This window comes from Corvus kubaryi, unplaced genomic scaffold (assembly GCF_017639235.1).
Source record: "Corvus kubaryi isolate FWS band 111438036 unplaced genomic scaffold, C.kubaryi_AGA036_p1.0 37308, whole genome shotgun sequence".
NCBI classification, from domain to species: Eukaryota; Metazoa; Chordata; class Aves; order Passeriformes; family Corvidae; genus Corvus; species Corvus kubaryi.
This window is the reverse complement of record NW_024581096.1, coordinates 7,189,430-7,217,317: the sequence shown is the minus strand read 5'-3', so window position 1 is coordinate 7,217,317 and position 27,888 is coordinate 7,189,430. Positions and strand designations below refer to the sequence as shown.

General features: G+C 38.8%; 2 protein-coding genes and 1 long non-coding RNA gene across 5 annotated transcripts in view; 2 read left to right on the top strand and 1 right to left on the bottom strand.

Annotated features, from left to right (window-relative positions):
* LOC121664809 overlaps positions 1 to 14,048 on the bottom strand; it is a 122,709-nt gene extending 108,661 nt beyond the window's left edge. For both annotated transcript variants that reach the window (XR_006016139.1, XR_006016138.1), the window contains exon 1: positions 13,686 to 14,048. This is a non-coding gene — a long non-coding RNA (uncharacterized LOC121664809). The remainder of the gene's footprint in view (positions 1 to 13,685) is intronic.
* A 152-nt stretch (positions 14,049 to 14,200) lies between these two features.
* The window catches only part of ITGA1 (integrin subunit alpha 1), a 73,463-nt gene continuing 59,775 nt past the window's right edge, over positions 14,201 to 27,888 (top strand). For both annotated transcript variants that reach the window (XR_006016137.1, XM_042028373.1), the window contains exon 1: positions 14,201 to 14,816. Coding sequence is in view for 1 of the 2 variants with exons in the window: in XM_042028373.1 (XP_041884307.1) it covers positions 14,789 to 14,816 (28 nt within the window). In the remaining variant the exon portion in view is untranslated. The remainder of the gene's footprint in view (positions 14,817 to 27,888) is intronic.
* On the top strand, positions 20,685 to 25,443 carry PELO (pelota mRNA surveillance and ribosome rescue factor). Its single transcript, XM_042028374.1, has 2 exons — positions 20,685 to 21,639; positions 22,756 to 25,443. Exons 1-2 carry the CDS (start codon positions 20,914 to 20,916, stop codon positions 23,185 to 23,187), a joined length of 1,158 nt encoding a protein of 385 aa, XP_041884308.1. The 5' UTR covers positions 20,685 to 20,913; the 3' UTR covers positions 23,188 to 25,443.

Genomic DNA, 27,888 nt, shown 5'->3' with positions numbered 1-27,888 from the left:
CTATGATCATACTGTTAAAGTTACCATAGATACTCTCTTGTGTTACTTGACTTCACAGTGTTTTACTCCCTATCTCAAAAAAAGATCAACAGAAACAAAATCATGTATTATTCTTCAATTAATAACTGTCATTTAAAAATTGCATCATAGAAATCTTTTTAGATATAATCAAGTATTCAAAGTATCTGATTTTTTTCAATATGGCATGTCTAAGCAGGGGGTATATGTCTCTTGAAAACAGTAGAATTTATCCTTGTTTTCTACAACGGTGGCTAGAAAGTTACACCACCTTTTTTTCATAAGTCTACCAAATAGTTTGGCAACCTTGAACTGTTGCGTCGTCAGTTGGCAAAGAATACCATTACATTTAGTTTCTGTCTTTTAACTGGGTTTCCTATAAAGGGAACAAATTTTTCCCCTTTCAATATCTAACTGGAAGTCAATTTTAGACCAAAAAAAATTTTAATTGTATTTTTAATTAGAAATTAAGTGAATGATTTGTAATCTGAAAAAAAAATACTGTGAATAAGAAAAAATAAAGTAAAAGAAAAGAAAAATGGCTATTTTTCTGTGAGTTTGCCTCAGAAAGAAAGCTCATTACCTACTATGACTTCTTTTTCCCCTTCACCCACATCTCTTATCAAAACCTTTCCCCATGCTGTTGCTATGCTGAACTTCTAAGCATGATAATTAGCTGTCTGGTATTATGTATGCAGCCTGACTGAGGCTCTAACATCATCCCACATGGGAACTGGTGGAAAAGATGAATATCTAATTTAACACGATTTGACCACACTTCCCAGACTTGAGAGACCATAGTCTGTCCCCTGCTTCTCCCTCAAATGGAATCATCTGAAACTGACTGCTAGGTTCAAAGATTACTTGGGACAATGGCACATATGCAATAGAACTGATAAGCTGACAGCATAATTGCACAATCTTCAACTCCAGAAGGGTGATTAAAATCAGCAAATTAAAAGCTGAATAGGGAATATGTTTGTTATCTTTTGAAAACACCATTTCCTTGACCAAACGGGGTCACCACAGTTACTCAAAATTATTCTCTAGCATTTTAGCAGGGCCCTTGCAAGGACAAAAGAATAGAATGGAAAAATATCTCCTTTAAGGGATATAACAAAAGATTAGGCACTGTGACTGTGAATTCTCCGTGTGTCATGTGTTCCAGTCTATCAATATAGAAAATAAACATGTGAGAGAAGTTGAAAGGAAAATCTATTTAGTGGATTTCCAGTGCCTTTTCCACATCATGACACCCTTTATTCCTCTTAATTATTCGTCCATTTTCTTTTTCTCTTTCTGAGACAGGAGAGCTCACTTAAAAACAACATTTGACCAATACCCATGCAATCCAAACAATGAACTGATACTATCAGTCATCACAAAGATATGTGAAAAGAGTGTGGGGTTTGTAGTCTGTCTTAGAGAAAGCGGAGGTTTTTCTCCCTTCCTAATTATGCTGACAAATCTTCCTTCGTCATCAATAGATGCAGAAGAGATTGGTGACTACTACAGACACACATTGAGCACATTTATCTCTCTGACAACGCCCACTGACATTCTTTGAATAAATCAGGTCAAAAGTGGTTTTCTTTTTTCATGATTCTTTGAACAAGGAAATCTCCACTTTTTATTTTCCTATGGGCCATGATGCAATGTAAAGGTGTTCTCCCTACCAATGAATCCGTAATTAGCAGTTACATCAATCATGTAGGTGGAAAATTGGAAAAACAGTCTTTGCAGTCCTAGCTACCTTCTGTATAATGTGCATGTTCCCTTCAGAATATGTGTCAACATTCTGTACCTAATGAAGCTATCATTAAATTAGTCACAGATTTTTCTAAATTAATGATTTAATTTCCAGGACGGATCCAACTCTTTAGTTCATACATCTATGGTGTAGACATCTACCTCTCAGTTATCCACCAGAATGCCTTATAGACAATAGAGAAGAAAAGGCTGTTTCAGGACAAGAGTTATCTAATCTTTTCCAGACCTCTTATCATATGATACCTTTCGCACACTGGAAAAGCTTGATTCTCTTCAGTGGTTATTAGAAAAGCTTAAACTAACCAGCTCAGGAAATATCACCAATTATTTCAATAAATTTTACCACCAAGACTTAGTACAGCTGGAGGTAAAGACAGCCAGCACTGAGTCTGTTGTGAAATACAAGTAGCATCTTTCCATGTAAAGCGCATACTTTGCAGCTGGAATTCCCTTCTTCAGGAAAAATGGTCACAGTTTTCTGCTTGTAAAACCATTTTAACTGTCATTCCCAAGAAAAATTTGTCATTCAAACAAACCAATAAAACAAAAAATAAATAGAATTCTAGTTCACAGGTACTAAGAAAAATCTTTTCTGTTGGTTGCTATGACTCTGTAAAGGCTCAGATTCCAATTTTTAGGAACTCATTTTGTGAGGTCAAGACAGGAAAAAAAAGTTATAGAGTGTCTGTTCTATGCATCTCTGCTACCCTATGTCCTCAGCTGCTTTAATAAGACTCATTTACATGTGGAATTCTGATAAACATTAACAAAGCTTAAGTTAATGTTTACAGATATAGTAGGTGTTTTTTGGTTTGGCTTGGGATTTTTTAATATACTGGAGAGTGGATAGAAAATAGTTTGTTAACAGGAAACTAGCTTGAGTTTATAATTGACAGATTCATGCCGTTACTATTTATAGTTTAACCCTTTACCTCCTGCTATGCAAGGTTACACTACTTTCTCCTTTTCTTCACAATATCCCTCATCTTCTGAAGATTTTGCAAAACTTATCCTTTAAGCTCCTCTCATTTTCCCTCTTGAAATTCCCAAGACCTACTCAAATCCAGTCAACTTGCACTTGTAAGCCAAAACAGAGTGTCAGCATTTTATCTGTAAATAGATATATGTACATATATATATATATATATATATATCTGTAAAATCTGGTTTTGCATCACACCTCCCGAACTTGGTCAAAATACATCCATGGCTGAACTCAGTTTTTAATAGCATGAAAAATGCTGAGCCAGCTTAAGGGCTGGTTGCAATATTTTCTTGTAAGGAGCCGCATTTCATTAATGACATACTATGCTTCGTTATACCTTTAAGCACATATTCACTCTCATAAACTGGCTGATGCTTGTCTAATGAAATCTATTAAAAAGTTGAAAAAATAGACCTAAGTTATGCCTAACCACTGCCCACTTACACAAAAGTTATTGGCAATGTTCAAAGCAAGGAAAATCCTTGTTTTACTGTAAATGGGTATGAGTTCTAATGCCGTTCCTTTTCTTTGTTTTTCTAACTTCTCTCTCAACCTTACTGACTTGAAGACCCATATGAAGGTTCTAAACAAGTTAGAAAAAAGCAATAATTGATAGCTTAGGTAGATCTAAGACAACAGAATTAAAATTTATTTCTTAAACTGGTGAAATGGTATTTTGTCTAGTACTATATAAATGTATATTTTTATCTGACCTAAAGAGAATACTTTCCTTTCTACAGGTTGGACTAAACAACCATAACAACCATAACAACCATAATAATTCCCTTGGCCTTAAGGCCTCTTCACTCTAAAGTAAATTTATGGCCATACCACTAGAAATTCCTTCACTAAGACAGGTCATCTTATATAATTTGCAGGCCTAAAGATTCGGAGAAAGTCAGTAAAATGTGCCCTGAAACACATGCAGTAACTTACCTTTTTTGTAATATAAAATCTCAGAACTGAGGACAACATGATATGCAAAGTATTAAATCAAACTGATTGATTTAATAGCTTAGGTTATTTTAAAATTATAATTTTTTTTTATTTTGAGTGATTAAAGAAAGCACAAAACTGAGCAGTTATCTGAATTTTAAAGTTTCTTTTCCCCTCCAAAATAGTTCAAAGAATAATAAAATAATGTAAAACAATTATTTTAATATAATTTATCAAGAAGGGTTAAATAAAATTATAAGAAGCCATTTTTATTTTTTAAGACTTTCATCACAATGCTTTCATCATTATCTGTCTTACATCAGTAAACTGATTAATTTTATTTCTACAAAATGTATGAATTTACTATCAATCTGATTCACAAAAAAATCCCTTGCAAATTTGTCAATCAAGTGCTCTGCACAGCCAAATTTTGGAAAAGACAATAAAAATAATCAAGCTAAGAGTATTCTTGACAAACACTCATGGATTTATTGGTTTACAAAATACCACGTGCTGATATCATGTGCAAAATTCCAAATAGTAAATTGGGTTTCACTATCTTGGATGCTAACACTTTGTAGAAAACCTTACTACGTACCTACACTGCTACATAATTTCCTGCATAAATTCATTTTGCATTGTACATATGACTAAAAACAGTAAAAAGTTTGATCTCAAAGTTTATTTCTCTTGTAGCTTGAGTGGCTGTTTTGAACAGCAGAAATCCTGTGACTTTTCAAAGCCCACTTCTCCCCAGCCTTGCTATTTCCCATGTGAAATACTCAATTCTGACTCAGCATTGCAATCACTACTGGAAATCTTTTTGCCATTGTTGCAGCCGAGATGGCTTTCTTACCTTAAATTAGATATTATGACTACAGGACACTTATGAGTGCGGTCTAAACTTCCCTATTTCTATACTTCTTCCTTTATCTTGCTAGTTAGAAAGATCTTCATGCTGCTCTATATACTAGCTGGCTACATGACCCAAACACATTAATAGAGCTAGTTGAAATGTAAGTATAAAAACTAGCTAGAAAATAATTCCAAAAGTTTCTACATGAGCTATTGGAATGGCTATTAATTGAACTCATATAATCTACATATGTTCCTTTTCCAGGTTAAGTACAGATGGCCCATCCACCCTGGTCAAAATCAGTAGAATTTTGTTCCAGACTGATGGTAAGTGACATATCATGATACAAGTCCGTTGTTGTTCCTGTGTACTATCCAGGCCTGATGTTAGCTGCCCTGCACTAACCACATTCGCTGAAAATTCATTTTTAATTAAGATGATACAACAGTAAATACTTTACTCACAAACATATGTACAACATCTACAGAAGCAAGGATCTTCCTGAAGGCCTGGGCTGTCTTCTCTTGCTTTGATCTAGAGAGACCCAGGGCCCTCAAAGTTCATAATTTCTATGGTACCTCTTCCCCCACGTTCCAAGGGGAAAGCCCATAAATACAATGCCTACTATATTTGTTAGTTCCTGAATTAGTTTGTGAAGATGTTGGTATTTCTTCACTTTTTCCATCAAGGCCTTTTCTAAAAATGTGTCAGAATACTCGTGTCACACAGTCACAGCCACCACGAATGCTTGGTTCTCCTTCACAAAAATTATGTCTGGTTGTTGTCAGCTCTTATATGGGGTTCCTGAAACACTGTCCAATCTGCCTTTTTAGTTTCCTTTGACAACATTTCACAGATGTAATCATGCCTTTTAATTCCTGCATCCCGTATGATTGAGCAGTTCCCAATGATATGGAAGCATGTTTCATTCTCAGCCTGGAAGCGCCTGAAGGATTTGATGTACATTTCTTATCTACCTCTTGCCAGGAACTCTCTTGTGGGGTAAATGTTGACAGTGGAATCTACTCAGATGAATGTGAAGTACAGTTTCTTCGTGTTCCAGTTTGCTACCCAGTTCTTATTCTCTCCAAAGCAAAAGAAACACTTCAGGGAAACCAGCTCATATCATCACACCACTGCAGGCCTCTCTTTCCTAACTGGCACTGCATCTAGAAACCTGCATGCATCCACGTACACCAGCATTCATGTCATTCAGGTAATTATAAACCTGGAAACTAGTATTGAAATCTTTAGCTCCTTGCCAGACCATGAATCCAGGGGCCTAGGAAACACATTTGATAAGGTGCTCTGAATCTACAAAATACTGTTCCTGGAGGTTTGCGATTACTGTCCCCAAATCAGCTTATAAAATGGGCTAGAAATGTCAGATAGACAAGCTGGTGAGATACCAACTTTGGACCATTCCTGAAAAAAAACATCATCTGAAGAATACTTCAAATTCTCAGCAAAGACCTTCCAAAATATTATTTGAGAAAAAAAAAATCTATTTTTTTCAAGCAGCTTTAAAGCAGTGATAATGACTTAGCTGAGTACTGAGGAAAGAAATTACTAGATAAATATCTTTTTGATATCTGAGATATGTATTCCTCCCTGGCCGAGCAAAATACTTATAGAAAAGGCTGTAAGAAAAGACTGTTCAGAGAAGACTAAAAAGCAGATGAAATAGGACTGAGAACAAACATGGTCAGTGATACGACCATTCATTTTATTTGAACAAGAGCACTCAAAGAGCACTCTTGAAAGCAAACAAATATGGTTCTTCCAGCCAAACTCAACTCTCTTCTGGTGACACAAGACCTTCCATTAGAGCCTGGAAAACTTCTGAAGAGGTTCAAGGTGTCAGGCAGATAAATGTATGTTAGGTGCACAGGTATTTGATAATGGTGCCACACTGAATTAATCAAGACACTACAATTTATGAGTTCTGGACAAGGTCAAAAAGGCTAGTTTGGCTGCAGAGTTTGGGGAAAATATTGTCCTGAATTGCTCCACAGGGAGTTATTTGGATTGCTGAGCTAACTTTAAAGGCTCTGCAAAATGTGCTGACCCAAACCAAGGTCTTGGCTCTGAGCCCAGCCCTATTGTAGAAATAAGATTTCCACAGACAGTAAACAAAAAATTAATCCAAGCATAACACTCACATCCAGTGCCTCATCAATAAGCACACTATTAATAAAATTAACTCTGTCTCTGGCATATATGTTGGTTATTTTAATAACCCCCAGCATGGTCACTGGATACTTGGACACTGATATACTGTAACAAACCAACTTTGATGAAGGTAACACAATTTCTTTAGAGAGAAAACAGTTACATCAACTGCAGAAATACATTGAATTGTTTGTGCTTATTACACTGATTAATATCTTGAAGAAAAATTGTTTCCTTAGATGCTATGAAACAAGGTTTTTTTGTTGTTTTTTGTTTGTTTGTTTGTTTTTAGCAACTTCTGTCTGTGTACAAATCTACCCCCAGGTCACTCTGAAACTGCCACTATTAAAGTTGCATCATCTGAATAAATGCTACTCCACAGTAGAACCCACAGTAAAACACTGCACATCCATCTTTGGGATTCCTGGTTTGTACAGCGTTAGACATGAATTCTGAAAACTTCTCTGTAACAAACAACTTGCCTCTTGAATTTTGAGTTCATTCTGGTCCCTAGAACCAGAATTTCCTATGAGCTGAGGAGGAAACATCGGCATCTTTATTTTTTCAAATTATACTTTTACAACATATAGAAAGTCTTTAGATATGTAAATATTTAGGCATATTTAGACATGCCAAATGGCATAGCAATGACACATGTATCACTTCTTCTGATTTCTAACTCAGTAGCTGAGCAGCTGAAAAGGAGAATAATACAGCATGAGCAACTTTTTTGTTTTTCACAGAGAATAAATTTTCAAACTAACAAAATCTACTAATCATTAACTCCTTATATCACAGCAGAACTTCCTCTTTCATTATGCCTGTATAATTTAAACAATTTCTGTGAATTGCTAAAGTTATATTTGTTACACTCAAGGATCATTTTGCAGAATCATTTTTACAGATTTTTACATTTTCTTGGTTGGGGTTTTTAATCTGCAAATATTGCCACCATTTGATTAAAATACTGTAAGAAATCTCTTTTTAAATTATAAAATAAACCCAAAGCTATGCTTGCCCCATGATCTAGAATCCACTGATGCTGTAAAGTAATTCCTAATTTTAACTGCACATTTAAATTCAGAATTTTGATCTAAAAATTCTGTTTTCACCTCTTCTCTGAACTTAGAGTTACTCTGTTTTGGTGTTGGTCTAGTCATGAGATTCTCCAGACATTTAGCATTTTGCTTTTTGCATGGCTAGAGCTGTGCTTCCAAAGCATTTTGGTGTCTGGATCAAACCTCCAGAACAGACACTCCTCAGTTTCACTAAAGAGCCTGATCCTGTAGATGCACTGAGAGTATGCTTAGCACTAATTGATCCACAGTGATTTACACTGCAAGGAAAATGTCCTTTTGAGTCCTTTGACAAGAAGGCTAAGCTATCATTCTGGTGATGAGTCCTGGTCTCTGGTTCCCTCTTCTAGGATAACACACATCCGATATGATGCTCAGGGCATTCCCATCTAAGTGAATTAACCTAGAACAGCTGGGTGTATCCAGGTCACCAGAACAATTCAGTCACATTAAAGACTCTCCTCCTGGCTACCTGAAGGCTTACAGCGTATGGTGATGAAGCAGGCAGAGTAGTCCTGGTATGGATCATCTTGGGAGCCTTACCTTTTGTCACTCCTTATCATGCGTTCCTGGAAGCACCTTTTTCATACACAATCATATTCATGCCTATCATATCTAAAAGGGCTGATATGCAAAAGTACAATGTCATGGAATATCCGCATAGTACTCATCTGACAGGGCTTATACACAAGTGTTCAGTCGCGTGACAGACGTGTTAATATATTGGTCACTCGAGGAGAGCATATCTCATGATATCAAGAGCTGCATTACTCTCCCTGCATGGGGAAGAAAGGTGCATTGCAGCAGTATCCAGAGTCACAGTTCTGCAGATTGCTTTTGGCCTGAAGAAATCTTAGTTCTCCAGTACACACTATTAGTTTCAACAGAACATTACAGTTAGGCTAAAGTCTTCTAGTTTTGACATGACTCTGGAAAATTGGAGATGCTTTTTAAAAAGGCTTTCAATGTGAAAAAGAATAGCAATTTATAATTCTGTCTTTGAAGCTGAGTGCGTTATTAATCTTCTAACAAAATTATGGATATTACCTTCTCTGTCAGCTGTCCCCTATCAATACGATACACATTCAGAAAGATCCAGACTTCCAGACCACAAAAACCATTTATATAGACAGGTAGATGGAGCAGTGGGATCTGAATTACAGGTCTCTGTAGGTAAAACTTATTGTAGCATCCCTGAAACAGTTACCACAATCTACAGGAGTTCAAATCCCAGCAGGAGCCTGGTTTACAACTCCCACTAAAAAAGTAGGAATGTGTTCCTCATTGTAGAAAGACCGTTGCAAACTTTCAATTTGGCTGAAAATCACATAGTTAAAAAATATGAGGTAATTATTGCAAAAGCTGAAGTTTTCCACTATCAGGATCTTTTTCTTTCTTCTGTGTGTGCTGTTTTGCCTGGGGGGAATTTTTTGTTCGGTTTTAGCATGGGTTTTGTGTGTTTCTTTGTGCTGGGCTTTCTTCTGAGTTTTTAGTGGGTTTGTTTTGTTGGTTTTTCAGGGCTTTTGTTTGGTTGGTTGAATTTTGCTGTTTTGTTTTGTTTTGTTTAATGTAGGCCATAAAACATAGGCTGTCATCATGACCAGGTTTGTGTTGCTTCAAAAAAAGCAAGTTTTTTTTCTCCTTGATTAAGAAGATTAAAGGAAAGCTTCAACAGTGATCTATATTTAAACATTGCTTTTGCATTAACAGCAATACAATCAACATGGAGGAAGAATGTGTGCATCAAGGAAAAAGCAGAGAGACAATGTTTTTATCTATGAGGAAAGGAAAAAAAAACCAGAATAAAAAGAGTTTTCACAGGGTTATTACAATCAAAGCTACCTTTTTTCTGTAACCAAACAGTAATAAGTAATTATATTATGCAGACCAGCTGTGAAGGTAATGAATGCAGTGCAATGCAATACAATGTAAGATTCTGCACACTATGTAATTATTTTGAGAAATTAGTGTCATCAATTAGCCTCCCTTCACAGCATGTTCTCAGTAACTTATTCTTTTATACAGCTTCATAATTGAAATCTATCTGGACAATAAATAATATTGGTTACACAACACACCACAAGCAGCATGTTAAAAAACAAAAGAAAAGAAAAATTTTAAAAAAAGACAGAAGAAGCAGTAATAAAAAGAAATGTGTGTGGACTGAAGAAAGCCCAAGGTATTATCGAGAATAATTAACCTTCTACACCTAAATTCTGGCCTCATTGCAAATCTTTGTATAATGCAGTGGAGCTAATGCACTGGTGGACCAACATTACCTGAGTTGCAATTTCTAGGTCCTTGATTTTGTATAATACAATATTAATTTATTTTTTTCATCTCCCCACACTTGAAGTCACCAGTTTCATTCCCGTCAGACTCAATGCCATAGCTACAGTGACTTCAGTGCCACAGAAACAGTGTTCCAGCACATAAAAAGTTGTTACACTCAGGCCAGAGAAATCAGTACTTCTTTCATGTTCAATAGTTTGTGTTCTGTAGTGTATAGTTTGAAGAAGTATATATATACATGTTAAAGTTTGGTATATACTACAGAGCTCAAAGATAATTTACAAATAGGTACATAGATAAGTTAATAAACAAGCAAAAAATCTCCCTCTTGCAGGAAAAAAACCACTTAATCGGGACTAAATTTGTAAGAAACTGACTCAAAGGAAATAGAAATAGTATAAGGAATTATGAAAAGCATAAGCATATAATCTGCAAGAATCTTAAAATCTGTATTAATATAAAAATCTTTCTATATGAGTATAAAGAAACAATCAAAAATTAAAGAGATTGGTGGAAGATGTTTAGCAGTAAATGATTCTGTACAAACTCATCTCTTTCTGGTCTTCCGGTACTTTTGTGGTACACCTAATTTTGGTCTCTAAAAATTTGGAATGAATATTTAAAAACTTGCACCTAGAGGAAATGCATAAAGAAAAGCAGCATGGCTGAGGAAGTGAGACACTTGATATCCGTTAAGGATGAAAATCAGAAATCTTATTTCAGTAAAAACATGGGCTGTATGTTCACAATTACACTATGATATTTGATACATAATCAAAAAAAAAAAAAAAAAACCAAGAAGAAATAAACGATATTGTAGAGAATAGATTTAACACAGAAAACAAAGGGCATTTTCCATAACATTTCCTACCAACATTAATTAAACTAACACAATCTGCAAAACAAAACTTTTATGAAGATGCTATTGTATAGCAAAAAGGATTTTTGGCGCATTTGTACCACTGGTTAATACAGATGGAGCAGAAACATGGGCATTCTCCAAGAATATCAAGTATCAGTTAAAAGCTGAGCTGTAAAACATGAAAAGATTTATGCATAGAGTACTTCTGGAACCATACCAAATCCTGCAAGGTCTTAGTTCTGGTACTTGAAGAAGAAGCCCTCGAGTATTTCAGACATAATAAAAATAAGACTACAGACCCACAAGTTGTGCCAAGTGAATTCTAGTATGGTCTAGAATCAGATAGGAAAAAATGGAGACTATGAAAATGAACAACAAAATCATCGAGGTGAAAGACATGTAGGAGACTGTGAATAAGCAAGTGTAAGAAAGAAACATAAATGTAAATTACTACTAATCTAGAGTGCAATGTAAACTATCCAAGATTATAATAAGCGCTGTCAATGATAAATATTCACTTAGAAGCTATATGAACACATTCTGTAGTATTTTCCATGCAGGGTATAATGCAGTGTAATAACAACAGTGAACACTGCAGAAACATGTTACATCTCTCTTACAATATTGATGCTGTCATACTATTCCTTTAATGGAAGAAAGTTAGACATGCTTCTGGCTATTTGAAGTCAGTCTTGCATTATGCATTGCTCTCTTGTATTACAGATCAGAGATCCTTTTTACATAACAAACAAAATAAATTGAAATTCCTCATACCCTCTTTAGGAGTGGGAGAAAAACATCCATGAAAAATGAGTTCTATGTAAATTATAGTCACACTTCTTAGAAGACTGCCTGCTTTTGAAACTATTTGAAAAACTTTGGTTCCTGTTTCTTCAACCCTGACCTTTGGGACAGAATGTGTTTCCACTGGTTGGGGGTTTTTTGCAGGAATAACACCCCCTAGAAGGGAGAAGTGTGTCTCTCTGATAATTTTAATTGTTGTTGTCTTTTCAAAGTCTAGTTTTTCAAAGTCTTTAAACTAATCTTTAATCACAAATACTTCTGTCATATTCCATGGAACTGCTAGTGTACTTATTCTGTATCATGCATTCTAAAACAAGTTGCTGAAACTGAGTTGGGAGGCACAGTTCAAAATGACAAATCATGTTTAATTTATAGCACTAGGAAAAAATCCTTCCTCTGCATTCTGTGACACCTTAGAAAGACATAAAATATGCAAGCCAACTATATTCTTTAAACTAATTTGACCTTTTTCTTTTATTTGTCATTATGGATAATGGTTTTGATATACTATTACAATCCACTGAAACTAATAATATTTGTTTTTCTCACATTAAAATAACCTAGTATCTTAACTACTTCTGGGCCTGAGTGAGCATCATCTAGAGATTCCTGCTTAAAACAGATATACTCCTTACTACTAATGTATGAAACTTTAAACTCCAAGAACAGAATTTAGAAACATTAATCACTTGAATTAATGCAAATAAAACAACATGAACTGTGAAAAAGAGGGTTTATGGTTTTTTCCAGTTTGACATCCCAAAACAGATAGTTGTCTGTAAGTCTATAGTGTATTTTACTTTCTTTGTGTTCAAATAAATAAGAAATGCTAGCTCAGTCCAGCAATTCATCTTTTCTAATATTTTCCTTTTGACATTGCCTGATGCAAGACACGTAGGACACCATCACAAAAAGAAATTAATAAATCATAATATAAAGAAAAATTTGGTAAAAATTAGGAATAACTCTTCATCAGAAATGTTTCTTTTTATTCTCAAGAAGTGCTACTCTCCAACATGATGTTCAACCCCCACATGTATACCAAGTGCTACCTAAATTTCAAATAGGTTTGAATTTATTTTACTCCAAGAGTCCTTCATTCCCCTGCTTCTTCCTCTGATGCAATACATTTAATCACAAAAACACCCCTTCACTATGATTTGAAAGCAAGTTCAACTCCTTCATGTGCCTTTAGTTGAAGTATAGTGACACAGGGAATACAAAGATTAGGTTGTTTGGTCTGGTTGTTTGGTTTTTTTGGTTTTTTTGAAGAAAATACAGCAGTCCATCTGTATTAGGTAGGTGGAATACATTACTAAAAAGGGTAAAAAAAACCCCCCAGCTTTGTGACCCAGAGGGTGCTGACTTTTGTGAATTACCACCCAGCACTCAGACTTTTAAGTCTGTAATAAACTACGACATCAACTCTGTGTGCAATTGGCCCTAGCACACTGGGTTACGAACCCTGTTTCGGAATAACGGTAGCAGTAACACAACTGACTGGCAAAAATGAAATGACAGCTTTTTCCATAATCTCAGCCTTCTTTTAGTTTGGATGCCATTTTCTATTCCTTTAATTTTATGCATAAAACCTTTGAGTGGAAAAAATGTGTCTTGTCTTTTAAATTGGCACCAATGAAGCTAAAATTTTCATTCAGCAAAAGTTACACATGTGCTTAATTTCATCAGCTTTGAGTAGTCCTACTGAGGACCTTTGCCCTTAAAACCAGCTTTAAAATTGTGCAGTTTTCTAAAATTTCCACAGATCTACAAGTAAAGGTGCACCCTAAATGGTCTCATGAAATTAAGACAGAAATTTGAAGATGCAATAAGCTATTATAGCACTTATTAAAAGCTGCAGTTTATTAGTCTCAAAGGAACTTGCCAAAATTCCACTAACTTCCACTTACTCACCAAATCCTTTGCTCCAAGTCAAGGAAACTATAGAGGATCTTTCTAGAAGCACCAAAATTTCCAAATCCTTATGGATTTGGTTTTCCTTTTTCTTGCTTGAGGGACTATGGGTTCCCTTTTAAAATAAATAATAAAACGATTTTTCACCAGGTCCAGTGTGGGAACTCATACACTGCTGAAGGGGTGCCACTCCACTTGACATCACTAAGTCCTGCAAAACTGCTCTTTTCCTGAGTGTGCAACAAACCCTAAAAATCCCCGCTCACAGGCCTGAATCTGGCTGATTATTACCCTTGCTATTTATTTAGTTATTTACTAGTGAAGTCTCTTTGGGGGCAGGGAGAGTGGGAAGGGATGCCACAGTTCGATAGATGAGGGCAAAGGCAGCTGTCTGGTATTTCCTCTACGCAGCAAAGCACTGGAAGACTCAAAGACTCGAGAAAATCGCCCACTGTCTGAAGAGTTACTGCGTCTCCAGAGCCGAGAATGGGGAGGGGGTGGCTGGCTTCCTCTTGCGGGCAAGCGACCGGCCGTAGAGTGCGTTTTTAAGGGGTGATGTCAGAGAAATTAAAACTGAACAGTCAAACACTCCCCCCTACTTCAAGGACGTGTTTCTCCTGTTGGTAAGGCGAGAGAGGTGGCTGTTTAGCACACCCAGCTCACTCTTGCCCTACTGGGACAGGGGCTGGCCGGCGGGAGACACTTATTAATTATGAACGGGGAGATGTCCCTTTAAGGTCTGCTGTGCTCTCTGAGAACTGCAGCCGAAGTGTTTAGTGGGGGAGATTTGGCTTTTTTTGTACATCCTAACGCTGGGCTAATTCAACGGGGAGGTTTCCAAGGCTCTGAGATCTTTAGGGGGGTGAGTCGGGGGAAAACTGTGTGCGGTGGGAGGAAGCTAAATTCTCCTTAATGCGAAGAAGCAACGTAAAGACTGGATAACAAACAGGAAATGCCTAACTCGGCTGAGAGGCGGACGGGCGGTGCAGAGCGCTGAGCTCCACCGGCAGCGCAGCTCTGCCGGGCGCGCCGGCGGCAGGACCGCTCCCGCCACCCCTGCCCTCCGCCCGGGCTCCTGGCCCCCGGCTCGCAGGAGCCCAGGCATGGCTGCCTCCTACTGGATGCTGACAGGTGAGGAAAGTCCTGTTTCTGCCTTGCTTTGAAGACTCAGGTCCCTAAAGCAGCCCTGCTCCCGGCGGGAAGCGGGTGAAGCTGGTAGGGTCTGGCACCCAAGGCACGGCGTCCTCCCGCCCCGATCCCTGCCTCGCGAGTGCCCTTCCCGGAGCTGCCGTCCAGCCGCAGCCCGTGAGGGACCTCCTCGGTTTGCTTCTCTCTGGGAACTTTAATCCCTAAACCAATCTTAGAATCTGGGGGGCCAAGGGGTGGTTGCTAGATGAGGATGGATGGCTGAGTAGGCATACTGTAATTGAATCTGGCTTGGAAGAAACAAGTTTGTTTGGTTTTGTGGGTTTGGTTTTTGGTTGGTTTTGATCGTTTTTTAAATTAGGATAGCTTTTTTGCTTTCCTCTGTTTGGCTTTCAGACTTCTGACTGGTAAAAGGGAAGTGAGGAAGCACTCACTCCACAGAAAGATGAGTTTATCCGGAGATGGAATATGTAATACTCTCTTTTAGGGGTTCATTGATTGTAAGTGACTTACTTGTTTTTCTAGAAAAAAAGAATACTGCAAGTAACAATCTCCCTAGTTAGTCAGTCTGTAGTAACATTTTGGATCTGAAATCAGGGGAATCCAAGAAGTGGGAAAGAAGCTCAGGCAACGCTGGGATTCATGTGCTTGGAAACTTGGACATTGAACTCCCCAGCAGCTCTTGCGCAGGCAAGTAGCACATAGTGAACCTGAAGCAGTTCCCCCTGAAAGAGGCAAAGAAATCAATTTCATAAGAATTGTCCAAATGCAGGCAGCAGCAAGTGGGGAAAAGGCAAAACTAGAGTTTTCCCCTCTTCCCTCTGTGCTTATTGTGCAAGACAGAGCAAATTCAGGAAAATGTGAAAATCTGAATATCTGAATATAGCGTTTTGGCATGCCATATATAGTTGTTGTTCTTAACTGTCTTTACTACTATTACACAGTGACATACTCCAAAACATGCTTTTGTTTGTGTTCCTTCAAAGAAGGATGCTTTGTAAAGCAGCAACAATTTAGTGTGTCACAACTTCCCTTCACAGTTGCAAAGTTGCCACAGTACTGCTGAAAGATAATTCACCAGTAATGGCAAAAAGGTTTACTGTCAGATAGGAAAACATTTCAAGAGCAAGTCTCATCCAGATTTGCCAGGTGATTACTTTTTTGGTGGTGGTGGCAGGGGGGTTTCTCTTTTAAAAGGTTGGTGGGAAAGAGAATAGACTTAGAAATAAGAGGAGGCATTAGAGATACCAAGAAAAGGATTCAAATTGTCCCTGATAAATAAGCGAAGTAGTCCTACATAAGCAAGTCAAAATGTCATAAAGATATGGACAAGGGGTTTTCTTCGCAAGGAGAACTATAGTGGCATGAAAAATTAATTGAAAAATAAATTACATGCTGCTCTTCCTGAAAAAGAAAAAAAAAAGGCAAATAATCTGGCAGATCCTAGGAGACAGAAAGAAACTAGAAGGAAGGAGGTACATAGAGAGGTTATGTACTTTTGTGTATTTACATAGATCTTTGTTCTTTTTCAATTCAGCTTGATTTGATGAGATCTCTGAGAATCTTGACCACAGAAAGTCTGACATGCAAACAGACAGAAGTGCACAGAGAATTGAGAAACTCGATAAGGGCTGAGCAAGATGATCTATGACAAAAGACTGAATGAGTTAGGCTTGTTTATCTAGTAGAAAGAAAACTAAGGTCAAAATGTTGAACATTTCAAATACAACTATTTTATCCAAGTATTATTACTGAGGATATTATTCCAGATGTCAATATTTCTTTGTTTTGTGAGAGCACTCAGTCATGATTTTCCATATCGCATATGTTGGTTTCCAAAGATATTGATGAATACTTAGTTCTCCATGTCCAACAAAGGACAAAAGAAAATCAGTGTAACTGACTATGCAAAAATTTTAGGGAATATTCAGAAGAATTTTCTCACTCTCAGGTAAAGAATTGCTAGGCTACCAAAAAAACCCCACCCCTGTATAATTTCCTTCACCAGGACTTTTGATGAAGTTGGATGAACAGCTATAAGGGATGGCTGAGTTTACCTCAGCTGTCCTCTGTGTAAGTGGTTTGACTAAGGATCTGCTGAAGTTTTCTCCAGCCCATTTCAACAGATGAGGAAGGAAGAAGTCAGTCTAAAGGGTTCCATTACCTCTAAATGCTTCTTCACTTAACAGTGTTATGCAAAGCCTGTTCCATCCTGGACTTCTCTCCTTATTGGTGATGGTTTTGTTGTACTTATCTTTATTATAGAAAAGATAAAGATAAACAGATAAAGACAGAACTGTGTGCAGAAAACGAAGTGGTCTTTGTACAGAGCCTTACAGGCAGGACAGCCACAGACCAAAGTCAAAGCATGCAAAGAGATGTTTTCCCAAGTTTCCCTCTTCATCTTTCTCTTTCATCTTCCTTTGCTCTTGCACAATAATGTCCAACATTTCTCAGCAGACTTCCCCCTATATTAGAGATTCTTTCCCATTAGTTTTTCTTTTCCAGGATGTGAGCATGTTTGCATGAATTCTAGCTGAAGTGGCTATAATACGGAGGAGAGAGGATTTCCTAAAAACATGACCTCTCCTCTCTAAAATCTGTAGATAACCCATCTCCATAAAATAGATGACCAAGAATTGAAGATGTATGGCAGTGTGTCTCAAACATTTTCAGAATAATAAACTTAGATTACCAGCATGGCTCCAAAATCCCTGTGAATATACACTATCACCATTTTCATCTTATCTTGAATTGTACTTAAAAAGATCCAAAAATGGATGACAAATTACTGCAATTATTAATACCTAGTGATATATTGCAAGAACTGTTAGGTCCTACACATAGTCTCTCAATCTTTTACCAAGACAGGAACAGGCTGTGCAATTTTGTATTTTTATGTTAACACTGTATGTAGAGTTAAGACTACCCACTTGTTTTGGCTCTACTATGGTCAAATTCATCTCTCTCCCTGCCATGAGCAAAATTAGAATGAACTTAGAAACTTATATGGTTCTTAATTTTTTTGAGATGTTTTTCTTCTACTGCTCATACTTTTGACATACTCAAATAATAATACCCACTATTTACATTTTACCAGAGAAGGCAAAGCATCATCACTAGTAAATATTTTCCTTTGTAAGCTGACAACAGTCTTGCTGATAGTGGATACATCATTGAAGTTTACAGTTGCCAATAAATATTTGTGGATCAGTGTTCATAACTCTATACTTACAACTTGCTGTTTGAGAAGAGGCCCATATCAAAATGTCTCTTTCTACCACGTAAAATTTTGAGTGGAAATTTTGTTACAAAGTTTTTTTTCTTTGGTTGTGGTTTTGTTTGTTGTGAGATTTTTACTTTTGGGGTGGGTGTGGGTGGATGGGTGTGCGTGTGTGTTATTGTGGGGGTTTTTTAATGCAGCGAGCCACCTATTTTTCTGAATTGAACATTTATTTTCTACTGGATGGTACTGGATGGCAACTTGCAACCTTTATCTAAAATATATTGCATCTCCAGGGATGTGAGGCTGCTTGTAAAAATTCGATTGGAACGAATAAGCACAGAAAAGTTTGTAAATACACAGCAGTAAAAGAATAAAAAGTAAAATACATTTTAATGTGGAAGGTAAACATGCACAACTATTTTTTCTTGAAAGAACAGCATGAGGTCAACCCTTGCAATTTTATAGTTGCAAAGAACATAAAGAACATGTGCCATAAATTCACCATTAAGCATTTATAAAGATAAGTGCAAGGAACTCCTAAAGTAAAGTTGAATGCACGCTCTCTCCTGAAGGAAAGCTGAATGCAGAAGCTCTCTGCCTCTGTTTTTGCACTAAAACATTAATGCAAAATTATTAGTATGTACAAGCTCCAGTTAAACAAACAGTTACTTACACATGTGGTTATGTTATATTCCCTTGGGTGGTCCTGCTTGGACTATTCATGCTAACAGAGTTATGCATGTGTACTCACAGGAAGAGAGTCTGAGGTCTGATAAATAAATCCTATTATGTAATATCTGATAAAGTTGTTTTTACACAAGTATCAAGCTTAGGGAAAAGGAACGCACATTACTGGGCCAGATCTGAGTTCACTGTCCTGTCACAACTGTCTAGAGCTAGATACTTCAGAGAAATTTATAGGTACACCATAATGGGAGATACGGATTATTTTTGCTCACAGTAGCCTTGTATCTCAATAAATTCTTGACTCCAAAGCCTTTCCAAGTCAGCAAATTCCATAATCCACAGTGGGTTGTTTTTTCATTAAAAAAAAATAGCTAATAGAAACCAGAAACTTCCTTGCAGCCACCTTCTCATCTGCAAGAAGATACCCTCATGCTTTTCTGTTACCAGACTGAGTGTGTAGTCGTTCCAAACTTATCTGTTGCAACTGCCCTGACACACTTCGCATGGCACATTAGTGTGCCTACTTTGTCAACCCTTTTTTATTTAATCATTTCTCATGCAAGCATTTTTTTTATATTCTCCATTCATTTCCTTGTTCTACATTCATTCTGCAATGGAGTTTTAGTGCCATATTCTGTTTCAAAAATAAGCCACAGAACTTAGAATCACAGAATTACAGATTTTTAAGGGGTTGGAATGGACATTAAAGATCATCTAGTCCCAACCCACTAGATCAGCTTGCTCAAGGTCTTATCCAGCCAGTGCTAGGGTTGGGGCAACGAGAACCTCTCTGGGCAACCAGGGATTAGACATTATTCTAGTGTCTAACCACCCTCAAAGAAAAATTTCTTCCTATTACATAACTTAAATTTCCCCTCTTCTAGTTTGTACCCATTACTCACTGTCCTGTCACTACAGCTCCTGATGAAGAATCCCTCTCCAGCTTCCCTCTTCCCCTTCAGAGACTGGAAGGTTGCTATGAGGTCTCACATAACCTTCCCTTCTTCTCCAATATTCCTCTCTTCTTGTATAGTAATACAATTTTTTATTATTTCTGGTTTGTTACACCTGTCTAGAGTGCAAATTGAGCTGGGTAGTGATGGTTCAGGTCTGTTTTCTTTGCAAATATCACTGATGTGTGTTTTAGCAAGGCATGTTACTTCTCTACGTGAATATCAAGCTCCATCTGAAATGTGCTTATCTGCCTCTCTAGGGTGTCAGAACTCGAAGGAAGCCAGTCAAGGTTCAGTACTGGCTGAAGTGTAGCTTGCAAATTTAACAAAAACATGTTAAACCGGAATTCAGTTTAAGAGCAGGGTCCAAGTTCAGGTTCTGGTGTTGTTTGCGTCTGGTTTTCATTTCCACGGGTGACGGCTGCCTCGGTCCGCCTCAGCCAGGCGGCGGCGGCTGCTGCCGGGGGGAACTGCAGTCCCCGGGCTCCTTGGCACTCGCTGAACCACGGAACTGTAACTCTCGCCTCTTTCGCCATCTGCACCTGTGACTTTCCACAGCTGCTTGGCTTTGGCAGTTTGGTTTTGGTTTGCTTTTTTTTTTTCTCTCTCCTCTTTTCAAACACGGTGTGGCACGGTGTTAGGAGCCTTTAGGAGTTTGGACCGCCGCTGTAAAGCGCTGGAGAGGAAGGACAAACGCGGGGGCAACCCCCTCCCGGCGAGGCAGTAGCCGACTTCCACTGCTCGCAGCACTCGGCAGCAGCGCAGCTGCTTCCCAGTCCCCCCGCCCTCACACCGCCCCGGCACTTTTCCTTCCGCAGGATGAAGCCTCGCGACGCGCCCGCAGCTCACCGCGCGCAGCACGCTCCCTCGGCGCCCCTCCCGCGCGGCGCCCTGCGCATGCGCCGGGCCTGCGGTGACCGGGCGGGGTGGGGCGGGGGCCTCCCGGCGGCGCCTTAGAGGGGAGCGGGCTCTGCGCTCATGCGCCAGCTGTGGACGCCGCGCGTGCGCGTAGGGGCCGGCGGCGGGCGCCCGGGGGACCGCGGGCCGGGGGTGCTCAGGGAGGGCCGCTTGGGTGTCCGTCCGTCCGGGAGTCTGTCCGTCCGGGAGTGTGCGGCCCGCCGGCTCTAGCCCTCAGCGTGTCCTCCCGGGGCAGGCCTGCTGCCCGCTGCTGCTGTGACACAGGAGAAGCCGGAGAGCGAAGCGGGGAACCGCCAGGATGAAGCTGGTGAGGAAGGACCTGGAGAAGGATAATGCGGGGCAGGTGACGCTGATCCCCGAGGAGCCCGAGGACATGTGGCACACTTACAACCTGCTGCAGGTGGGTGACAGCCTCCGCGCCTCCACCATCCGCAAGGTGCAGACCGAGTCGTCCACGGGCAGCGTGGGCAGCAACCGCATCCGCACCACGCTCACCCTCTGCGTGGAGACCATCGACTTCGACTCGCAGGCCTGCCAGCTGCGGGTTAAGGGCACGAATATCCAAGAGAATGAGTATGTGAAGATGGGCGCCTACCACACCATCGAACTGGAGCCCAACCGGCAGTTCACCCTGGCAAAGAAGCAGTGGGACAGCGTGGTGCTGGAGCGCATCGAGCAGGCCTGCGACCCGGCCTGGAGCGCCGATGTGGCAGCCGTGGTCATGCAGGAAGGGTTGGCTCACGTCTGCCTGGTCACCCCGAGCATGACGCTTACTCGTGCCAAGGTGGAGGTGAACATCCCCCGCAAGCGGAAGGGGAACTGCAGTCAGCACGACCGGGCTCTGGAGAGGTTTTACGAGCAGGTGGTGCAAGCCATCCAGAGGCATATCAACTTTGAGGTGGTGAAGTGTGTACTGGTGGCTAGCCCAGGCTTCGTGCGGGAGCAGTTTTGTGACTACATGTTCCAGCAGGCAGTCAAGACTGACAACAAACTTCTGCTGGAAAACAGGTCCAAGTTCCTACAGGTAAGGAGCTAAGCAGTCACCAGAGTGGGTAAAAAGAGGTTTGAGAGTTGTGTGTGATAGTAAAAGGTAGTTACATGGGAAATAAGTCAGTAAAGAAAACAAGTTTCTGAGTGAGCATCATGAGGAAATTATTCTCGTGCCTCCCAAACTATAAGGGAGTTGTGTGTGGTACCAGGGATGGTTCCTGTCTAGGATACCTTAATGTGGTGTAGAGAAAGTAATAGATATTTCAAACTCCCTGTAAAGATATACATACTCCTCAACTAAGTGTGAAGTGCAAGTTGGAAAATACTTTGCACTGTTACTCTGTCATACTGTATAGCATGCATGTTTAATAACAGTTTTCTTGAGATTTTTTTTAAAGTACCTGGATGTGGTATAGGTTAGTGAATTTTGTTGTTAGTTTTGTACTACACAGTTAAAGGCTGTGCATTTTGCCTTGTTTCTTAGTCATCTCACTGATTGTGTGGGTGGGGGTGTTAGCCTTATACTGAAATAGGCATATTCAGAGCCTAAAATAAGTTTTCATAAGGATACTTGTATAATTTTTAGGTTGGAGTACCCCTGTAATCTGGGGGCAGGGGGAGTGAAGTTGGTCCCAGTGCTTAATGGTCCCAGTATTTAGGACATCCAGTGCACCATGTGTAGCAAAGTGATAACAGTGAGAAGTTTTAATGTACTTCACGGCTTTGCAAGCATAATAATTATGCAGCTAGAGCTGATGCTTTTACATTATATACCTGCAGTCTTAAGGGGCCTTCCTTTTCTTGAATGCTTTAAAAAAGAGACAACCTTAGATCTTAGTTTCTTAGTAATTTCAAGTAGCCTTACCTTGGGAACTGTTGAGAGCAGCTCACATATTTAACCCAGCCTTTGAATAAGAGAGACAGTTGTCTTGTGCTTCTTGAAAGACAGTTCATGGGATTTCGTATAGGCTTCAGGTTGCAGGAGAGATTCTTTAAGAAAACAGTTTTGTGTTTCAAGAAGGAGCTAAGTTCCCCAAATAACTATCAAGATTATTATTACATATCATGGAGGATGTTTGTGATTGGTTAATCAAGAAAATGGTCCTTTTACTTTAAAAACACCAAACTTTTGACTTTGTTTTCACTCTAGGTCCACTCTTCCTCAGGACATAAATACGCACTGAAGGAAGCACTCTGCGACCCAGCTGTAACTAGCCGTCTTTCTGACACTAAGGCAGCTGGTGAGGTCAAAGCCTTAGATGACTTCTATAAAATGCTGCAGCACGAGCCTGACCGGGCTTTTTATGGGCTGAAACATGTGGAGAAGGCCAATGAAGCCATGGCCATTGATACCCTGCTGATCAGTGATGAGCTTTTTCGGCACCAGGATGTGGCTACACGTGCCCGATACGTTAAATTGGTAGATAGCGTACGGGAGAACATGGGCACAGTACGCATTTTCTCCAGCCTCCATGTGTCTGGAGAGCAGCTGGGCCAGCTGACAGGGGTGGCAGCCATCCTGCGTTTTCCTGTTGCTGAACTCTCTGACCAGGAAGATGAATCTAGCTCTGAAGAGGATTGATAACATTGCTTTCGTTCCACAATTTCTTTTCCATGTCATGTTGCAGTGACGTTAAAGGCCCTCCCAACCTGAGTACTGTGTGCAGATGTACTATGATATGTAATTAGAAGGTTTTAATAGTAAACATATGCATACATTTATATAGCTTTACTCGGCACACTACTTGATACCTGATCTATGGTAATAATTACTGGTATGCCATGCAAAGCTGACTGTTCTTGCAGATCTGGATCACCAGCAGTACAAGAAACTAATTTGGCTCCCCCAATGCTGCTTAGTCTGCATGTTAAGGCAGACTGCTAACTTAGTGAAATGTGTAGGAAAAAATAGTAAACTAACAAGGACAGATTCATGTTATTTCTGTTCAAATGCTTGAAAAGAGTATTGCAAAACAAATGTAAACTTCTTCATGGAAGACCTGTCAAAAATGTGCTTGATCTTCATAGGAACTCCCCCTTCTTCGTAGGATGTGTCAAAGGAATGGGGTCAACATTATCTCTTAGAGCTTTGTGTGGTGGTGTTGTAAGTCTAACCACTTAAATACTTCTGTGAAACACTTGACACAATCTTTTAGGAACTAGACCCTTTAAGTTAACCATTTCTTCGCTAACATGATAGTAGCATCTGCAGGACAAATAGTGGATCTCAGTGCACCAGTTTAATTATCTTTTTGAATGCTGTTACCTGGGGAAATTGTCCTGAAGACTAACAAGGTGTCATTGACTGTATTCTGCTGAATTGGCATTATTTAGCACCCGGTTCTGAGAAAGTATGGGAAAAAGCTTAGAAAATCAGGACTTTAGTTTCCACTAGGAATCTTTTGATAGCAAGTAGTTTAGGTAGGTTTCTAACCTGGTATTCTATTTGCCTATCTCTTTCAAAACATACATAAGCTGGGATACAGAAATAAAGATGACACAATTATAAATCAAACTTCAGCTTAAGATTGTGGTAGCTGTAAAAGTGCAAATTGCCTTTTCAAATATTTGATCTGCTCAAAGTACTGAGAGCCACAAAGAGTTTTGTGTCTTCACCAGGCAGTAAATCTTAGGCTGAGGAAGCAAACTGTTTTCAAATTCAGACATAACCTGTGGTTGTATTGTTTCAAGCCAATATTTGATGATGTGGCTTGTGTGTGTAAATAGGCATTCCTTTTTTAAAACGTGGTGGAAGACAAGAACAGGAACCACAGAAGAATTCTGTAAAATGGAAAGTGTCAAAGGAGTGGAGCATTAAAAAATAAAACCACCAAAACTCCTAGTCTAGGCAGAATATTTTAGGAAAATCATTTTTAAGGGTAGTCCCCTATGTTCATGGGTGCCAATCCTTTGAATTTAATATTATCTATTGGTAGCTGAAACATTAGTCTAAACTTCTTGATAGAGAAGTATTTTTGAATTAAAGCCATCTCCCCTTTTTTACATTATGCACACAGTCTCAGGAATTCTTGAACAGAACTTATATTAGAGCTGTAACACTTCGATTCTTCTTCCACTGAAGACAAGGAAGCCCATTGAGACACTTGTTTACAGGCAGCTTGCACGCATAAATTTTATTATTTGAGCTTTGCATTTTTGTCTTGAATGATGTTGGGTGCCGCAAATCAAAGAAGGCTCAGGTAGGCTTTCTTTACCAGTTAAGACTGCTTAAATTAATTAATTTTTTTTTAACTTGCCTAAGTTGATTATACACTTTTCCAGCTAGAAAGCACCTTGATTCCAGCTGTATCTAATTTAATGTAAAAAATATAGGAAACAGGAGAAACTGACCAGGAAATAGTAATTACATGCAGCAAATTATGGCGTTAAACTCATGTCTGAACAAGTCATTAATTCCTCCAGGCTGTTATAGGATGGTATAGTAGTATATTCCCTTTTTCTAAGTAAAGCCAGTTTGTTGCGGTTGTACACAAATGACACAGTCAAATTTGTAGTACACCAGAAATTCTTAATTTATTTCTCAGCAAACTCTCTGAAAGACAAATCAAACTGTTCTTTGGTTGTGGGATGGATGGCTATTTTGTCAGACCAAGTTGGTTCCAATTATTCCATTTTAAACCAGAAATTATGAAGAGGTTTTGCTGTGTACTGCATGATTACAGTGGCAATTTTGTGTTTTGTTCCTGTAGTTACTACCAAGGAAAGAAGTCGCCTTTTTTTGTGTGTGTTTGGTTTTTCTTTCATCTGCTAAGAAAATGTGAAAATAATGATTCTTTGAATTATTTACACTTAGAATTAAAAATCTGCCATGACTTTATATTTGGTGTATTTTTATTTTCTTTTGGCTATTGCTATCATGTTGTTAAGTCTCTGAAGGAAATACACATGGAATTGCCCAAACTATGGAAGGATGGGATTTCTTTTTTTTTTTTTTTGGTAAGCATTTTTGTAGTAAAATAAATATACAATCACTATATATACAAATGCATCCTGTTTCAGGAAACAGCTTAAGGGCTTGGTATTGAAAGTGGGCTGTGTTCAGTAGTTGCAGATGCTTGACCTGGCCAGGTTCCAGGGTTGCTAGTATCTTCCACATGTCAAGGAATTTTGATTAGTTGAAAAGTCCATATTGACAAAGTTGCTTGCTCAATGCAGACTTTAGTTGGTGTGTGTAGATAACACTTGCACAGAAGATGCATGCTATCAGTAGATCAAAGGAGTGAGTGCTGGAGCCATGGGAAAACATCTGTTGTGTCTGTTGTTTGGAACTAAACATACATGAACTAAAAAATATATTTTAAAGTGTTCCCATTTAGTTTAGGATTAAATTCGGGCATAATTCTGTGAATTAATAGTGTGATTTAGCTTCCAGTTTTTCGGTTCCCGAAATGAATAAAGACACATTGTCGGACTTCTTAAACCTTGTTACATTTGGTAGGAAGAAAGCTTTAAAAAGTATCATGAAATCAGATTGATCTTGAACCCTGCTGTGCTATACAATGAGTCAAATAAATTTATTCATTTATTCATTTGCCTCTGGCAAACTTGCATTTTGGAACAGGCCCCAGTTTCTTGGTTCTGTCACCTTTAGCATTTAAATCCACTTATCATACACGTTTTTGTGGTTATTTATCAGCTAGTTTGGTACAAAATGCAAGGTCACCACCAGCTAGAAACCAAAACAATCCTACTAATTACAAGGCAAAACAAAAGATAACTTTCAGTAAAATTGTAAAGCATTTAACCGTACTTGACTAGAGAATTCCTCATCTCCCTCCTCCTGTCTTCACCCCCTCTATAAGTACAAGGCCAGTAATAAATGATCTTGGGACCATCAGTGTAACAAGAGTCCATAGCTCTGCAGTTTAATTTGTGGTGGGACTAGGCACAATGTTTATAAAGCCATGTAAATGTCTAAAGTAATTTTCATTTGCTACTGTTCTCTCATAGGTTAAATAGCTCTGAACTTTAAAACTAACTTACCCTTTGAAAATTTCTTATAACTTCTGAGCTGCTGACCTTGGTTTGCTTTCTCTGGTGAAGGTACATTATAGCTCACTTCTCATTGGACTAATATATCTCTTAAGCCTCTCAAATTTCTTTCTGGAAGCTAGATTATACATCCAGAAAACTGTACTCTTTATATAATAATAATAAGTGTATAATAAGAATAAGTGTAATGTTTAGTCCTGCCACATTTTTTATGCTTGACTCAAGTAGGGCATTGACTTGGATTTGAGGATAACTGCTCTTATGATACAGAATATAAAGGAAAGAAATGTCTTCAGTCTAACAACCAAACAAACTGTGTATCCCCTACGAACTTGTGCACTTGACTGTTTTAGAAATGCTCTATAGCTTTTCTGTGAAAAAATTGACTCCTTAGGTGTCTTACCCTAAAATAAAGTGTGAGGAAAAGGTTCCTGAAATCATAGTTGGTTTTTTGTTGTCTGAAAATAATTCTTCCTTTTGTCCCACTTGAGGGCTGTATAAGAAACAGAGAAGGGAGTGGTATCAGAGCAGCCCTTTCTTCCAAATCAGTGTCTTCTGGGACACGCAACATGAAGCAGCAACTTTCAAGCCCTGCCAGCTCTTGTCAGTTTTTGCTATATCAATCTTTAATTTATTGCTGTCTTTTTGGGAAATGCTACATTCACAGCTAATGTAATTGCTGTCATGCTGCTCTAATAATTACTTAGAAGTCAAATTAGAGCTGATCATGAATCCTCTGGCAAAGTAGCTGTTCCATTAGAGAATGTTAATTAGTTGAAACCAGTCCTCTTTTTTAGGAATGTTCATACCAGACATGATGGGAAGTGTTTTCTCTGGTCCAAAGTGGAATTCCTAGTCAAAGCCAAGCCTGGAATAGCAAAGAAAGAGTGTGGGTAGGGGTTTAAGAAGTCATATGGAGCAGAAGATACAAACCTTAAGACCATTTTTTCTTTCATAGTTAACACTACGCTAAAGGTGCTCCCTTTTCTGTTAGTGTCATTGGTAAGTACAACTTCCACATTGAGCAAATAAATGTTTTTATATCTTGTCTGAGATATCTAAATCACAATTGGCTCAGACATGATATCTATCTCATGGGATGAAGGAGACAATTTTCAGAGTTCTGGTCTGAATGTGAAAGGAAAATAATTGAAAGCTAGGACTGTTCCTGCCAAACACACGTCAGCTGTAGTCTTTTCAGAAAAAAGCCCTGAATAGTGTTCCCTGGTTCAAAAAGATTTTGGACCTGATGGCAAATCTGCTTTTAAAG

Coding starts and splice junctions, on each gene's coding strand:
- PELO (XM_042028374.1), top strand. CDS start 20,914: ATGAAGCTGGTGAGGAAGGACCTGGAGAAGGATAATGCGGGGCAGGTG. Junction 21,640..22,755: donor ACAGGTCCAAGTTCCTACAG/GTAAGGAGCTAA, acceptor TTTTCACTCTAG/GTCCACTCTTCCTCAGGACA.